General features: G+C 38.0%; 1 protein-coding gene across 1 annotated transcript; it reads right to left on the bottom strand.

The window, feature by feature from the left end:
• Window positions 1-1663: 1663 nt before the first annotated feature.
• Window positions 1664-13714, bottom strand: stk17al (serine/threonine kinase 17a like). The gene is made up of 7 exons (XM_028456032.1): window positions 13431-13714; window positions 9803-10015; window positions 5870-6014; window positions 4704-4830; window positions 4577-4625; window positions 4029-4208; window positions 1664-3577 (listed from the first exon to the last, which is right to left on the bottom strand). Exons 1-7 carry the CDS (start codon window positions 13541-13543, stop codon window positions 3289-3291), a joined length of 1116 nt encoding a protein of 371 aa, XP_028311833.1. The 5' UTR covers window positions 13544-13714; the 3' UTR covers window positions 1664-3288.
• Between the last annotated feature and the right edge of the window lie 3609 nt (window positions 13715-17323).

Here is a 17323-nt window from a genome sequence, read left to right as displayed (position 1 = left end):
ACAGAAATAGTCAGTTTAAGGTGATAATCCACTGCATCGCATTGGGTCACAAATACATCAGATCATCCCATAAAGGCCATACAAGGTGGTATAACGGCTACTAAAAATGAAACTAATTTTGAGCGCGATACGGTTTTATCTATATACTGGATTATCTATATACTGAATGTAAAGATATGAACTGTAATATCAACCTGCCTACTACAGGAACACTTTGAGCTCTCAGGATGAAAAGCCCTACTCTACAACTTACAAAATGATAATTTAGATGTATTGTATATAACATTTATAATGCTAAAACTATTTAAATGAACTTCCAAAGAAAATCTGAAGCTTTAGCTGAACTTTACATTTTGCAATGTATTCCAGTCTATTTTGTGTATTCTCTTTTTTTTCTAATGTGTACATGCCATGCATTACTACACTTGAATATTAACCAAGAACAGTAGATTGTTTGTCACATGAGCAGTTTTTGACTAAATTTGCTATCATTGTTCACTACCGCAAGTGTGATAGCAGTAGAGATGACAGGTGACGTTTCTCCTTGTCCAACAGAAAAAGCACATATGACGCTGTATGATGTTCTGTTTGGTCTCTGCATGAATCTGCTATTAGTTATAAAGATATATTTTATATATTAAAGAAATACTAAAGATTTACCATCCATTCGATGTGAAGCATTGGCTGTTTTAAACTGGCTCCTAATAGACGCAAAAGGTTTGATAAAGTAGGTCTAGGCTAATGCTCGGCTTTACAGAGGATTTTCTTAACATTTTTGAAACTCATGGAAAATGTATCTGAAAAACAAAGAAGAAATAGGAGAAAATAGATTTAGTGGACATTTCCAAGTAGTTATCCAAGTTTTCATGATTAATTATGGCTACAAAACAGTAGCAGTAGTTATGATCTGTTAGAAATTATGATATATATTTAAACAAAGCAGTAACAATAGAGAGAAACAAAAAAAAAGATTGTCATCAAAAAAAATTACTGCCTATAAATTTGAACTTTAGCAAGTCATGGTGACAGTAAGCTTGCAAAATTGTCTAGCAGAAATTGACTAAAATGGTAACGCTAATTACCAGAAATCTATAATATGCAAACTTACATCAAACTTACCGGAGTTATACCACATTTTAATAAAATAAATCAATTTTCCCCCTATTAAAAGTACTGTATACTCAATCAAACAGACATATGAATCATCCTCATGAATAAAATAGTTTTCTTATTGTATGCTTAAATCTTGGGCAGAAAACAAATCTGAGTATAGTCAGAATATCATTATCAAACAGTAAATACAAACTTTGTTTTGCTTACGGGAATAATGTTCAAGTGCTGTCTCATTACAAACATCTGATTACACATGCAATGATACACAGATAATTAGGGTTATTTGCTGCACTGGTTCATCGTAGTTTCACAGCTAATCATAGTGTTCAGTTGAGTTACTCACTTTGTATTTGTAAATGAGAAATATGTAAAGTTTAATTTTTAGGTACAGAACCTAAAATGAAAAAGTCACGAAGAATGTCATCTGGAACACTGGCTGGTTACTTTGGATCGATGCCTCATTTATTAACCGTTTGTACAATCTCACCACCATTACCCAGTGGCGTGTCCAGATAGTAGAATTACAGTAAAGGAAACAAAATGCAAAATATGAAATTATTAGTTATTTATTATGAATTTGTGTGAACATCAGCAGGTCTTTATATAAAAATAAAAATTACACGAACATAACAAAACAAAAAACAAAAAAAACGCTGTATTTTACCAATATATATATATATATAGATATGAAAAAAAAACGGGTTATGTACAGATTTACATCATCCACCAAAAATATTCATTTTATGTATCTTTTGGCTCATTTTCACACCCTATATCTCTGGATCCTGTCTGATCATTTCAGCCAAATGTTCGATACCAAATACTCAATATCTTCATCCTTGATTCTGTTTTTCCAATAATTAAAAATTATTTAAAAAAAAAAGAAAGTAAACAGTTTCAATAATAATGGATTTTTCTTGTGTATATATTGCAATAAACGGCATCAATATTTATTAATTTCTTACATAACATCTTCAAGGACAAGTGCAAACCTTTCTGTATATGAAAGTAAAAGTTAACATATAAAAAAGGACAAAATGTAAAGATGTTACACCAGTCAAAACAAAAACAACTTAAAACAACTTTACAGACAAAAGTTTAATACTAACTCATAATATACACTTTAGTACTTTTATGTCCTTCCTCTGTTCCCAAGCATTAGAAAGAAAAACACCACAGTTTGATACTAATCAAGGCCTTTGATTGATTATTTTAATTTAATATACTTCTGACCAATAACTCTTCCAACCATCACAATTCCTCTTCCCAAATTGATTTTCTTCTCATGAAATCTTGTGGCAACATCTGAGACTTTATACATCTTCAAAAGAAAAAGTGCAATTCCTGCAACGACCAGCACACAAAGGTGAAGACATTCACTTTAGACGGTTATATTCACCAAAAGTAAAATAAGTAAAAGTGGCACCAAGTAAGTAGATGATCAATTGTGTGAAAAGAAATTGTGTTACCTACGGTGTATTGTGCGATTGTGTTTTAGTTTTTTTCAGGATGAGCTTTTAAGTTATGTAATAAAGGGTTTAACCACTAAATGAAACAAAAAAGTGCTGAAGATGGTCCTAATAAAGATTTTTATAACTTAGGAGTTTATAATGGTTGGAGTCTTAAAGGATTTAAGTGGCGTTACTGTGTTTTAAAAACTTCAACATACTGTGGGTGCCGTTTGTGTTTGTAAGTCATAGGTTGTGTTGCATTACATTTTTGAAACCTCATGACACAAAGTATGACTTGGCGTGGAACATTCTATGCTTGCCTTTGCAAGAATACAACATAAGTGAAGCCACAGGAAGCAGTCACAACTCAAATTCAGTCGAAGAGGCCCATTAGATGAAGAGAAACCAGTCTGTGCTAAGGTGGTTTAGCCTAGCTCACTCATAAGGCAGCAGAGCAGTCCTTCGTAAAAGTCCTCATTCGTCCACTCGTCGTCACTCTCGTGTGATCGTTCCAATCGTCCAGGAGTGACATTTTCACACACATTCATAAAGGGACATCAAGCTACATGCAGCTCAGCTTGCAGACATCACAGCAGTAGAAGCAGCTGGGCACGTTGGAGCCCTAAGGCTTAAGTGCCTGGTTCAGACCAGGACGGAGAAGCTGCAGGAGTCTGGCGTCTCTTCCACAGAGTTCTTCAAGTCTCATCAAACTGGGAAACATGAGTCAGCAGATGAGCTCCTGCTGTATTTCAGGTCGCGTTGGGAACAGCGGCGGTTCACTGAAGGAGAAGGCGTCGCGGCCTGCCTTTAGTTCCCCCTGACCTGGGCATGTGAGGTATGACTCAATCAAGTCAAGCTCTGGAGAGGGAACTGGGCTTTCTGGTTCTGACTCTGACTGACTGGTTTCAGGCTCGTCCAGATTGGACGGCGATCTGGGGAGAAGGAGTGGGTGCGAGTGTGGATGGGAATTCAGCCACACGTTATTGAGGCATTCTTCTGCGGTGGCTCTCTTCCTGTACGCACAAACACAGTAAAACACTGCATGAGAGGAAATTCCAGAAAGGTTTACCAACTATGGAGGGCTTGTATCTGTTTCTTTTCCCAGTGCTACCACTAATATGTAACGATTAAATGCATGTGGCTGACAATTGGGCCTTTGGAAGTGGGACATGGACTAAGGACTAGGTTCTGCTCTCTGTGCTCAATCTATCAATCAAAAATTAGGCTTGGGGTTAAGATAATTTGAAAATGACTCCTTAAAAATCCCCATATTTCAGCTTCATTTTATTTGCATGAATGTGTTACACAGTGACCTAGAAACGATCATTTATAAAGATCGTGGCAAGGGTGTTGTTAAAAACAGGAAAAGACTCCATTGCTAAAGTCATCCACATCTCATTTGAAATAGGTTGAAGAGACCTGACTCACATCCTTTATGTGAGTTTTACCATGAGCAAGTCTTACCTTGGGTTTTTAACAAGCAGCGTCTTGATGAAGTCAATAGCCGGAGAAGAGATCCCTTCAAAAGTTTCCGGTGAGTAATCCACATTGACCTGGGAGATGTTGAGGAAAGTTTCTTGTTTTTCATCGCCCAGAAAGGGAGATTCACCCGTCAGCATGACATAAGTCAAGACTCCGATACTCCTGTTACAGAGAGAGGGAACGGAACAAAATTATGCGATGAGGCAAGCTTGAAACTTTGAGTGTTTGGAAAAAGATGCAAAGCTTTTGGCAAGCTTCAATAAAACTTAGATTGTTTATTTACTACATATGCATAAGAAAGGTCAGATGATATACAGTATACTGTATACTGATATAAATTAATTTAATCTCAGGTTCAGTTTTGCAAAGCGAGTTGGTTTAAACAACCTTACTAACCATTACACTATTCAGGCTAGCAATGGAACACTGTAGATGTAAAATCACTGATCTGAACAAGTTTGGGCAATGTAGACATAAATGGAGTAAACGACTTTTGAATGAGTGAAAATAGTCCCAAGTGGTAAACTTACCACATGTCTGTAGCTGTGCTAATGGGTTCATAGTTCAGGATCTCTGGTGCTACAAAAGAAACACAAACAGATGAGATTAACACTTTCCGATTGGTTCGGGATACTTCAATTTAAAAACCAGACTTACCGACATACTCTGGGGTGCCAAGAATTTCCCTAACTTCTGTGATGTTGTCCATGTGTCTGGACAAGCCAAAGTCCACAATCCGGATGTCCCCCAGGGGTCTGGCACTGGTCAGCAGGACATTCTGGGGCTGGAAAGGTAAAAAACAATGATTAGGCAAATGTGATTTATATATTGGCCAGTAATATTTCAGCTACGCTGAGAGATTTGAGGACGTAGTTCGTCAGTCAGCCCACAAGCAGCTCTACTGAGCTAAGATCATCCATTAAATCCATAACCAAAAAGCTGATTGTTGACTTCAAAGGGTTTCCTATGGTTTTAAGGTTAGTGCTGATGATCCTCTTTGAGATGTCATCATTATATGCTTTTCATACGAAGAAATAATCCTTGCACTCATGCCTTGACCTTTTTTCCCCATAATCTAACCGTCAAAAAAAAAAGACCTTTAAAAAAAAAAACCTTCTTACAGAATCTGTAAGAACATTTCTGAAGAATTGCCCTTTGGTTTTAGTTTGTAATTAGTAACAAGTCTATTGGTGAGGATTTCCATAGAATTGCACCTTGACGGCAAGAGGACGCTACACTCTACTGTACTTAAGCTGTGAGACATCGTTATCAATATTTACGATAGATTACATTAGTGACAAAGTTCACTTCTCTGACCTACATGAAACCAGTAATAGGTTGGGTGGCTCGATTACACTTGTATGGTTTGAAATGATCTGCGTTCTTTAGTTTCAGAATGGCTGGTTTGGACCATGACATACATACAGCAAGTTTTTTTTAACCCAATGGGGATATATTTCCTCTGAAGGGTGTGGTTGTAGAAGTTTGAGAGGCAACAATATTTTCTTAAACAATTTGTCATGGAACGGTTTGTTGCCCTCTCAGTTTGGAATGTATTGTATAATATGTGTACAATGAAACCGGACCCCTGATGATCATGTACGATGCTAACCTCAGTGTTCCTTTCCTTATTACTTCAAAGGCCAGGAGAGACAACATGATAGTCCTGTCAGGTCTTTTCTGATTCCTCATGGGAACGAGGTCGTGACACACTGAATTCTGAAGTGTATTGTGGTTGCATAACAGACATGATACCCGTGTGGGTCCAAGACTCCAGGGAATGCTCTGTTCTAAATAGTTATTCAATCTTTCAGTGCTCTTACCTTTAGGTCCAGATGAACCACATTGTTTTGATGCAGGAAGGCCACGCCACTGAGGATCTGTTTCACCAGTCGCATCACGTCCTTCTCTGTGAAGGCCTCGTCGTGGTCTGCGACGCACTGGTTGAAGATTTCGCCACCAGCAGCACTGGAGGAAAAGGACATGGAAATGGCAAAACGAGGTTAAAAATTGTGTGAAGAGACGTAGCCTATGATAACAAACAATCCCATTAGAAGTCTTAACACACACCCTTACTTTTGGTCTTATTTGCACATACTCTAGTTCCAACGGCAAATTCCGCCATCCCTAATGGAAGATTTTCACAAATCACTTCCACTTTCTGGCCTGGAGCGACAAAGTCCCCGTGCATTTATTGCTGAATTAAGTCCAACATTACTCAGAACAATTTCAGGTCCTCTGTCTGTGCGTGTGCTCTCTCCTGCTCAAGGATATTCACAGATAATAAGCACAGCGGGTTTAGATAAGGACTTGTATCACCTAATAATGCAATGGAAGACCTAAATACTGAACGGAATCGTACAGATCAGACAACAAAATAGAGATTTTTATCCTCTATTCATGGCACTCTTGTTCTACAAATGCAATCCGTGGGTCCAGCACTGATTACTGTCATTTCACCAAATACTGATACTAATACTGTCAGTACCTTCAACATTAGTGGAAATCATCATTAAATGCATTAAACAGCAGCAGATAGCATAAGGAGATAGCATTTATCTGCATTTTGGAAAACAAAACCCTGATTAAAAGTAAATGTAAAATGTATGCAATTTTGAACAATAAAGTGGAAACAGAAAAAGAAAATGTGGAAGAGAAACTACAGTATATATCCGAGTTGAAAACAGTTCATTTCACCTGAATACATCTCACACTGAAGCCAATTCTTCTCATTTTTGAGGTTGAACCTGCGTGGTCTTGCTGTATTTATACAACAATATAGCGTAGGTGGATTTATGTTTAATGCTCCATTAGTCAGATCAATGCCTGTAGCTGACAGTTCAGAAAATGCAACCATGTGTTAAGGATTTAGATGCCACACATGCTTTTTATCTTTTGCGGAAAAAAAAAAGTGTGTGACCATGTCTTGGGTGCAACAGTTGCATAACCAGTGCCACTAAATCCTTCAGTGAAATCTACTGTGAAAATACAGCCCATCTTTTTTGGATTTTGGAGAATTTCCCTTAACAATCCTTCTAATCTCTCCGCTATCCTTTAATCTCAGTATTAAGCACTGGCTACTGTCACTGAAGCAGTTGACGAATCCCTGGGAAAAGTACTTTTTTTTTTAAAAAGAATTGTAAACTTTGAATTCTGATGGTTTGTTCTAAAGTGAATTCTGCTACTTTGGGTTTGGAAATTATTAGTCATAAGACAGGAGAAAATACAATCAAACTTAAAAAAAAAAAAAAAAAAACACCAACACTTGTAACCTTAACTTGAACCATGATCACTGAAGTCTGCAGAATTAAAGGCTGGAAAGGCTGCAGTGGTGTAAAGCTTCATCAAGCTGTCAACACATTGCCCTAAGAAATTCAAAATCCAGATAAGAAGTGTTTGGTTTAATTCAACAGGGAGCGCACATTCAAGCTGGGAATGATTTGTTACTTCCCAGAAGTCACTATATTCCTGCTGTGTTTTTGCTCTTCCCATGAAAGTTAATGTACTCACTACTTCACAGTGTAGGCAGACATCCTCCCCAACATCACCCACAAAAATAAACTGACCGTGGCCAAAATGTGCGAGGGCACGCTGAGGCTAAACAACCATCCAAAGGAAAGAGAAAAAAACCAGAGGGACCTCAAAATCTGAGGAGACATCAGACCAGGACGAGGGGAGGACTTGGTAAAACAAGTCAACCTCTAATTTAGATGGTAATCACTTTGAAGAAGCTGTTTGGTCAAAGCGCATCTTGGCTCACCGTCAAATCTGTTGCTAATTGACGTCACTGACCCGTTTGCGTGCCCAGTGACGCTGGACTTGAACATATATTGGTATTCAATCAGGGCAATGCTTTCAAAGGAAAAGCAGGAAAATTAAATAACAACAAAAGAAATAATATTTAAGTTATGCTAATACTCAGAGAGGAAGAATGAGAATCACGATAAAATATTTTTATCTTTGTGACAGACCATAAAACCAACCACATTATTAGTCCTGGCTGCAGAAAGAACTTAGATTGTATTACCAGATGTTAACTTCTATTAATTTTACTCCTTTGACATCCAAAAATAAACTCTTTAAGCATAAAAGCAGACGAGAAACAAGAATAATGACTACTTCCGACTTTTGTGTTAGGTATTAACTGACTTTGGGGCATTTTCATCACACCAGTACTCTTCGGAGCTGCATGTTAAAAGATGATTATAATGCACCCGCTTGCATTTCACAGGCATTGGCGAGGATGTGGTTGTGGCTAGGCGAAGTGTGCATGCACACAACAATGTGGCTACGCTCTACTTCTAGGGAATTCAGTTTTCTCATATTTAAACCCACAGGAAATGGAAAAAGATTTGCAGTTTGCAAAACCCACGCAAGGGTCAGACAATCTGAAGATGCAGCATTTGTGAAAACTTCTGCAATGATACATGGGATAGAATTACCGACACGTAAGTGCAAAACTCAGCGTAAAGCTGTACGTGTGTTATTTGTGCATAAGTCCTGGTCCTTTTGCAGCTGGAGGAAACCGAGGAGCATTTCCGACTGACCTCTTGTTATGTTTTCTCAGCAGGCATGCAGGGGTGAGCCGAGGTGCTACTTCCCCTTTCACACTTTAGTCGGAGGTCAAATGCAGACATTCCCACAGAGAGCCTTTTGTTGTGCTGAGGAATTCCATGTCTGAGATGGCAATGATGAGCTCGGACTGTGTAGGATACGCAGTGCTCAGTCATCTCTTTCTCTCTAATGACGTGTGTGAGGTAATTAGGATGTTGAGTGGCCTTTTTTTAAACCCTAATGATACTGTGATTAGAGATGGAACAAAGCAATGAGGTCACATGGCACCATGTGCATAGAAAGGGTTATTTGAGGTCACATGTCTGGAGTAGTTTTGTTTTTTAGTTTTGCTAAACACATTTAAATGTTGCCAATTATATATATATATATATATATTTTTGTCTGTACTTCATTTTTCAAAAGTATCATGTTGTAGTTTGTTCACTGTTAATATGAAATAAGATTGGTAGTGGAAAATGAATAAATATTAAAGAAAATAAAGAATGTTTGACTCAATGAGTCGATTAATGATTTTAAATGAATAAAATATCCTTCCACCCATGATGCAGGAATAGTTAGTTTTTTGAGTAGCTCTCAAACAATTAAATGTCTTTCTTTGTTCTTGTTTTCTTGTAAAAAAAAAACAAAACAAGTTTGTTAGAAAATGCTACTCATCTATTTTTGAAAATCAAAAGATTTAGCAAAATATAAATGATGTATTGCCATTTTATTGAGGTTTTTGCAGTTATGAGCTGCAATTAGTTTTCAAGGAACCAGTTCCACATAGAACCTGTAATGTTGATGCTGGAGACAGAGTTTTTACTCAAGGTAAAGATAATGAGAAAAGTAGCAGTTCTCAAACCAGCTTTGTCTGAGAAGGCCTTAAGTGACCTCCATGTCTGCTGAAATCCGTGTCGGAAGAAAATTTCCATGATTTTTTCTTCTTCAGATTGTCAGCATTTTCCTGTTTCACTTCTGTGTACTTTATATTGTCATGATCTAAAAACTTTAAAGTTAAAATTCTCATAAACTTCCTCAGCAATGTATTGGGTCGAGTCATCTGTTCCGCAACTTTTTAACAAAAACTTTTCAGCCAGTTCTATCAGGTCGGAACTCGTTCAGTAAATTGGTTCAGAGACCACACTTTGTGTTATTATGATGGGTGATTATTTAGTCTCCATTTTCTTTAAGGGGTGCCTTACCATTCAAGGACCAGGATGATTTCCAGACTGGTTTCAAAGACTTCGTGCAGCGCCACCACATGAGGGTTTGCCGCGGCCAACTCCAGCACGGCAATCTCGTTCAAGATGTCACTGCGGCAGTCCGCTCCTTTACGACGCTTTCGCAGAAACTTGGCAGCATATTGCTTCCCTGTTGTCTTCTCAATGCACTTCTTTACCACTGCAAACTTCCCCCTGGGAAACAAAGAGTGGAAAGGAAAAGAGTGATCAGCGTGGAGGCAGGAAAAAAAAAAAAGGACAACCACATTCTGGACTTTAGGAAATATATTTAGTCGAGGATTGTTTTGTTGGGCATCTAAGTACCTATCAGCTTATATTTTGGTCACCTAAACTTTTGAAAATTACAGGTTTATATTCTGGACATGCTGATGAGGGTTTGGATCCATGCTTCAAGATATTTGGAAAATCCCACCAACCTGCCAAAAGTGAAGCACTGCAGGCAACGCTATGCATCAGTTTAGAGAGATATAAAAAAAAAAAAGGCGTGGCAGCATCATTTGAAAAACACAGAACAGTATGTAGATAGTCAGTTGAGGGTTTTGCTTTTCGTCTAGCCTTTAGGAGGGTCTGACAGACACCAGATAAATGTGACACTTTTGGCAAGAGAGGATGAATGGTGGGAGGAGCCTGATAAGAACACTGCTACTTCCCAGGTCAAGCAAAAACAAAGAGGGTTCAATAACTTTGTTGCTAAATGTCACTATTAAGACAGAGGAATAAGACCTCATCACTACCGTTCATTGAAGTAGATAAAAAATGATGGATTTCGTAGAGGACTACACGGTCAACTATGGGTGTGGGTTAGGATCTCCGATGTGTGCAGGAGTGCTTCTGTGTCACACCGACAAAAATCACATTCTGTGATGTGTAATTACGAAAAAAGGGTTTCTATTGAGCTTTTGCTATACATTTCAAAATTGAAACATCTGTAATACCTCCTTTTGAAAGCGTAAACACCTTTTTGCAATGTAAATGTTTTTTTGAAATTTAGCAATTTTTATTGCACTTTTAAGATTTCGCACATTTCCAAGGGTAATGGAAATGCAGCTAATGAGGCCTTGTCCTTTTCCCTCTCCAAATCTTACAGCAGCGAGGACAAACCTGCTTCCTTTTTGACAGCCTCACAAAAGCTGACCAGTCAGTTAAACTCAGTGACCTAGAGCCGGGGACCACCCACCTGATTGCAGATGGGTAAATCCAGGAGGAGGTCACAGTTGGTACAGAGAGAATGGATGTGATTAATGGACACGGTGTAGAAAACAAGTGGACAGAATCTGAATGGAATGGCCGAATGAGGAAAACGTCATCTCCTTCTCTGGTTTTGGTTCGGTTCTGTTTCAGCAGCTTCTGTGAGGTCCAGTTCCTCATCTTTTTGCAGTTTCCCACTCCTCACAAATGGTGACCGGCTATTGTTTGGAGTGAGAAAAGGCTAAAGCCTTTCATCGTTAATTAGCCAAGTTCAGAGATGTGGGCTGGGAACTGGATATGAAGTGAAAAGAAAGAACTGCGGTGGTGGACAGAGGAGAGCAACAGGAGGTCTTTTCAAAGGCTGACAACAGGTCAGAGGTTACTAAACGGGGCCATCCTCCAGCCGGCCACGTTCACACTCTGCCAAGTCACTAAGCCAACGCACAAAGAGGAACCATTTGGTGGAACAAAACACAACAGCTGTTTAATAAATATTTCAAATGTTAGGGTAGCTTTCATCCTAATCATCGCTGTAGTTCTTCTAAAGGTCTTCACTGAACTCACCAAAGTAGATCTTTCTATAATGTGGGTCAGACTTGAACAAGCATGTCTTTAACTGGAACATCTGACCACATAAGAATGTGGTTTTTCTCTGCTAATATGTGAACAGTGATGGGAAATCTCTTGTTGCACAGACAGAGTTGTGCATTGACCAAAACTACATTTTCTTCACTTGAAGACGACCGCAACGTGACGAAGAGTTAAAATAGCACCAGTGAATGCGTTTTATGCATGTGGCTTGTGTTGACTATAAGCCAGCCAACATGTACATGCTCTAATGTGGCCAACCTCTTAATGTACAGACGGACACAGCTGATCCCCTGCTGTGCACGGCCACGTACATTCCTGCACTTAATGCGATTATGAGGCTCGATCTCAGGATGTTGAAGTCATGGGAAAGAAAGAGCGGCTGGAGGAAGGTTTAAGGTATGATGCTGAGGGCTGGTCAAAGGAATGTTTCAGTGCTGCTTTAACCTACGCCTCCAGCTGACCTCCCCCCCCCCCCCCCCCCCCCCCCTCATTGTTTAGTCCCAGATGTCCAAAGGTGTCCAACATGAGAAAGTGGTCATGGCTACAGATCACACTTGTGGACAAACAGAGAATCTGCTGGAATAAAAGTGTGGAAAGATATGTGAAACCTAGATTATTACTGAATCTTATTGTAAGTGTTTCCAGGGAAAACCATTAGTGTCTGGCATCTTGGAAAACCCCAGCTTGAATGTTGGAGGAATTTGTTCTTGATTTCTGGTATTCACCAACCCAGTCAGGAGAGTTTTCAATTAAAGACTACATAAGAAGGACCATCAACTATTGTTAAAGACTTTTATAGAACAGTGTTTATCAAATGGGAGTAAGCGATGGCACTACAGGGGGTGCTTAAGAGAGAGTAGGAAATGAACAAATGAAAGCATTTATCATACTTATTTTTTTAACTAAAAATGATAATCATAATAATATTGATGGAAATTATCTTGATTAGAACATCAACTTAAAACACAACGGTCAGTCTTGGTCTTACACCAGTCGGGAGATGACTGGAAAACTATAGAAATATTCTATTCGGGAGGCACTAAATACTGTTTCATTCCACATATTTGCAAAATAAGTTTATTTAAAATGTGTGTTATCACTCATTCATTCCATCATTATGCTCTATAGTTGTTTTTTCATAATTTTCTGAGCAAAATGTAGTAGTTGGAGAAAGGGGGTACTTGGATTCAGAAATAAGAGAAAAGGGGAAGTTGAGAAAAAAGTTTGAGAACCACTGTTATAGAACATAAAAGGGTTTGATAAAGATGGAAAAGATGTCAGATGACTTAAACAACCTACAGGTTTAGATTAAAAAAAATATATATATATATATATATATATATATATAAAACACTAGAACAAAACGTATTGGTTCATATCACTATTTGATATTTGGACACACAAACACAAAGAAAATCTAAAATATGTTTTATAATGTCATAGTTGGATAAAACAGTAGTATTTACAGTTGTTGTGATTCAAGTTTGGAAACCTCTTTCACGTGGACTTGATATCAACTGAGAGCCAAGACGCACAAAAGGCGCATTACCATTACGCACAGCCGGTGCCAGAGCGCAGCTCAGTAACGGCTGACACGCAGGATTGGAAACTAAGCACACTAACACACTGCCTATCAACACGTGCAGAGAATAAACGTAAGATGATTACAAGATTAGGTGAAGCTTAGGGAGAATTGTTGCAAAGGTCAGCTTTTACGCACACTTGACTCAGTGGTTTAGTTTTTTTTGTTTTGCTTTTTTTTCTGATTTGGATTCTTTCAAATAAAAAACAGACAAACAAGCAGACTCACCTGCCCAACTCTTTGCCCACAAGATCATAACTGGACGACAGCGGATCACTTCTTATCCTGGTGCGTATTTCAGTCACCAGCCCGTTTCTGCTCATTGCAGCTGAATTTGGCATTGATAAATCAATGCAAACCGTTTCCTAAAGAGAAATTCAACAAAAAAGCAACTTTCTGAGCAAATCAAGTCTAAAATTGCATCTCAGAAAAAAACACACACTTAAGGTAGAGAGGATTCAAACTGCTAATAATCCAAAACGATGCACCACTGTGTGTGTGTGACCGGTGAGTCTGAGTGAGAGGTGCTGCACACACTGACAGTCAAGTCCCAATGAGGTCCCGCCTACTGGGGTGTGACGTCACAATGTAAGGACCAATGGGTGAAGAGCAGAGCAGCTGGCATGCAGGGGATGATTTTGTCTGCGGTTTTAATGTTCAGGTACAAGACTGTAAACAAACCTCCTCAAACTATTTTTAGTTGAATAAAAATCAGGAGGAAAAAAACGACAAAACAAAAACAAAATGTCTTTAAAAAAAAAAACAAAAAAAAACTGGAATATCCACAGGTCTTGTCTTTTTCTTTGATTGAAATGTTTTATTTTTTTGATTGAACAATAAAGACATAAATGTACAACCCATAATATGGCCCAATTACAAAAAAAAAAAAAAAAAAAATACTTCAATCAAAAGAAACATTTTTTGAACACTTTTTTTCTTTCATTAAAAATATAAATAAGGCCTCTATTTTGGTAAAAACCAAAACACCTACATTGAAAAATGCAGCACATGCAGTAGTAGCTCTTTTATGAGTGATGCTGTCCGTGCAATACAATTTGATCTTGATGAAAATGTATTTGACATTTCAAACCTACCTGTTTATTAGGTTTAATATATGTAATGACAGCATGGCAATGACTACCAGTATTTCATCAGTAAATAGCTCTAAATATATATTTATATATTAAACTTGATATCATCCATAATTATTTCAATTTCTAATAAAAAATAAACCCAAAACTGTAAAGTGGCATTTTCTACTGTCAATTCTGACAGAAAAGTTTTGATTTAGCCTTAATCATAGTTTTTTTTTTGTGCGACTAAAATACAATGTAGTTTTATTCATCAGGCCTATTTCAGTTACAGTCTTTAAGCAACTAAATGACATTAAGATTTTCGTGGACTAAATCTGTTATAGATATACTGTAGTTGACTAAAAATGCAGGATAAGAATGAATGCCTTTTTAAAAATATTATATTCCTATTTATCAACCTGATATGGGCTGGTATTAATGTTTGTAAATACACAGATTTAATGTGATCAATGTGTCGACGAAAATATACATTTATTATGATGTAGTTTTTGTAGACACCAAGTTATTTTTGAAAGTAAACTGTAGAATAATTGTTCAAATTGAGAAAAAATAAACTTAATTTAATACAATTGTATTACCAAAGCTATGTTACCTATGCAGTCTATTGATGTCACTGTATGAACATTGTCAAAATTGAATTCAAGACGAAGAATAACAAACATTGCAGCTATGTTTCACACGAGTCCAAAGTATTTCAGGCATGTTCGACTGGTATTATTGGTATCTGTTTCCCTGCTAACTGGGCTTGGCTGTGCTACAGGTGCCTTTTTCCCACACGGCTCTCAGTCATGAATGTGAACAGCCCTGCGGCTGTGAGAGTTCTTCCTCAAAGCTTTTTCCCCCCCTATCAGTGGGAGAGCTGTTTGTCTGCTCATTGAACTTGTGTGTCATTGAGGAGGAATTTAAAGCATCTTCCAGCACAGCACATTACTCTGTGTGGCACAGCATTGCACAAAACCAGCACTTTGGATGCACGCTACATGCATTTGAAAAATGATCTGCTGTACACTGATTAAGACAGAGGTAAAACCCAATTAGAAGTTAACCTGAACTTGGGTGTATGACAGAGGTATTTAGGGCTCGCAGAGAGAGCCGCGGGGATGATGACCTGGATTTTGTGGGAAATGTGCCACTTAAACTCCAGGGAGGGAGGGCTGGAAATAAAAAAAGTGTATGAGAGAGAGTATGCCAAACTTACAAAGACCTTTGAGAAACGTACACACACACACACACACACACGCACACGTATAAAAAGTCGTTTCAGGCCAATGCCATCCTGGCACGCTGAAATAAGTATAACTGACTGTGTTTTAAGATTAAATATACATGTTGTCTCCTGATGCCATAGGAAACAAAAAAAAGTTTAGCCATTACATCCCACTAAACACCCAACGTCATGTAGACGTTTTTTTTGGGGGCGATAAATCGGGTCTGGTCCATCTAGGCTAGATTTAGCCCAAAAACAGTCGTTGAAATTGGGGTTTTTTTAGACTGTCAAAATTGGTTCAAAATTCAGTCCCAGTATAGTTGTTGAATTTTAGTTGTCATTGGTTTGTCCAACTTGGTCCAATTTTAGCCCACTTATAGTTATGGAAATTGAGTTTCTATAGACAATTTAAATGTTTACATATGTGACTCTCGAAAAATTGAAAGATGGCAATGAATGAACCGTTGATGAGGCTCGAAAATAGTTCGAAGTTTGTAAAAAGCTTTTCACCCGAGGACACGATCACTTATTTAAGGAAAGTCACTTTAAGTACAGGTTAATGATTGTAGGACCCATGCAGCGTTCATGAAATCGAGTGGTCATCCAATATGGGCACCTGGCCCGATGTTCAAAGGACAGACATTTATACATATCTGATAGAAAAACCCAGTGTATAAATGTGTGTGTATGTGCGTGTGTGTGTGTGTGTGTCAGATACGTCAGCTGTCAGCCTCAGTTTGATGGCACGCAACCCTAAGTCTCGTCTATTCTTCTGAAAAGGGTGACCACCTGTGTGTGCAATCAACAACGCAACACGATGGCATTGTGCTGTTTTTATACGGAAACGAAAGTGTTTCGATCGCGTGCCGATGCTAGCTCTCCGGTTGTTTTGCACCGAGCCTGCGCGTGTGTGCGTCACATGAAATGGGTCTGCTGGGCCATCCAACTACGTCCAAATGTTTCCCCAATATAGTCGTTGAAATTGGGTTGTTATTGGATCGTCAGTGTTGGTCCAGATTTAGCGCATTTGGTCCAAGTGTGGCCCCAAAATAGTCATTGCTTCTCATTTTGGGAGAAAGTAGCTCAACGATTTTATCCCTTTTATTTGGGCTAATTTAGACCACATTAGTCAAAATAACAAAAATAAGAAAAGTTATTGTAAAAACTTCAAACACAACAGCCCACAAACATAAACCAAAAATATAAATCTGATTCTGGTACAAGTTGAGTACAAAGGTTCCCACAATTAGGGACTACGTTTTTAGAAGATAAGACGTTATTAAATAATTAATCAACAAAATTCTAACAAAATACATCTTGAGTGCATAGTGCTACAACCAGAAAAATACAGCTCTTCACCTTTCACTTTTCTACCATATTTAGACTATTATGACTATTATCTTAATAAATAAAGTTTTGTCAACAACGGCTTTTCACCTTTCCATTTCCTACCAAATGTTGACGTTGTTTAGACGTATGGCAAAGACATCTTTTCAGTGGCTTTTTCAACCATATTTTGCTGAGTGGGATATGTTAGTATGACAGTTTACAGATAGAGTGTTGATGCCTTTGATAGGCTCTAAACTCCCATTATCTTGATCAGAATATACTCTATAGTTAAAGTTGATGAATGGTTAAATAACAGCCACAGAATAGACATATATCTAAAGTTGTGCGTTGATAAATGTGTGAGGATAATGTTTGGATAGAGGTGAAAACTGAAGGGGAAGGTTTAGGATTTGGAGATAGGACAAAAGGTTGATGTGGCAGAGATGAAGGTACCGAGGTCTTCATTGTTGGAGAGGAAGACAAATAGGAAA

The sequence above is a fragment of the Gouania willdenowi genome, chromosome 8, assembly GCF_900634775.1.
Source record: "Gouania willdenowi chromosome 8, fGouWil2.1, whole genome shotgun sequence".
Taxonomy (NCBI): domain Eukaryota; kingdom Metazoa; phylum Chordata; class Actinopteri; order Blenniiformes; family Gobiesocidae; genus Gouania; species Gouania willdenowi.
This window is presented reverse-complemented; position numbering and strand designations above follow the sequence as displayed.

Excerpts from the sequence above, each read along its gene's own strand:
- stk17al (XM_028456032.1), bottom strand. The coding sequence starts at position 13,543 with ATGCCAAATTCAGCTGCAATGAGCAGAAACGGGCTGGTGACTGAAATA. Across the intron at positions 6,015-9,802 it reads ATCATCCTGGTCCTTGAATG|TGCTGCTGGTGGCGAAATCT; the intron begins GTAAGGCACCCC and ends CTTTTCCTCCAG. Across the intron at positions 4,831-5,869 it reads TGGTTCATCTGGACCTAAAG|CCCCAGAATGTCCTGCTGAC; the intron begins GTAAGAGCACTG and ends TTACCTTTCCAG.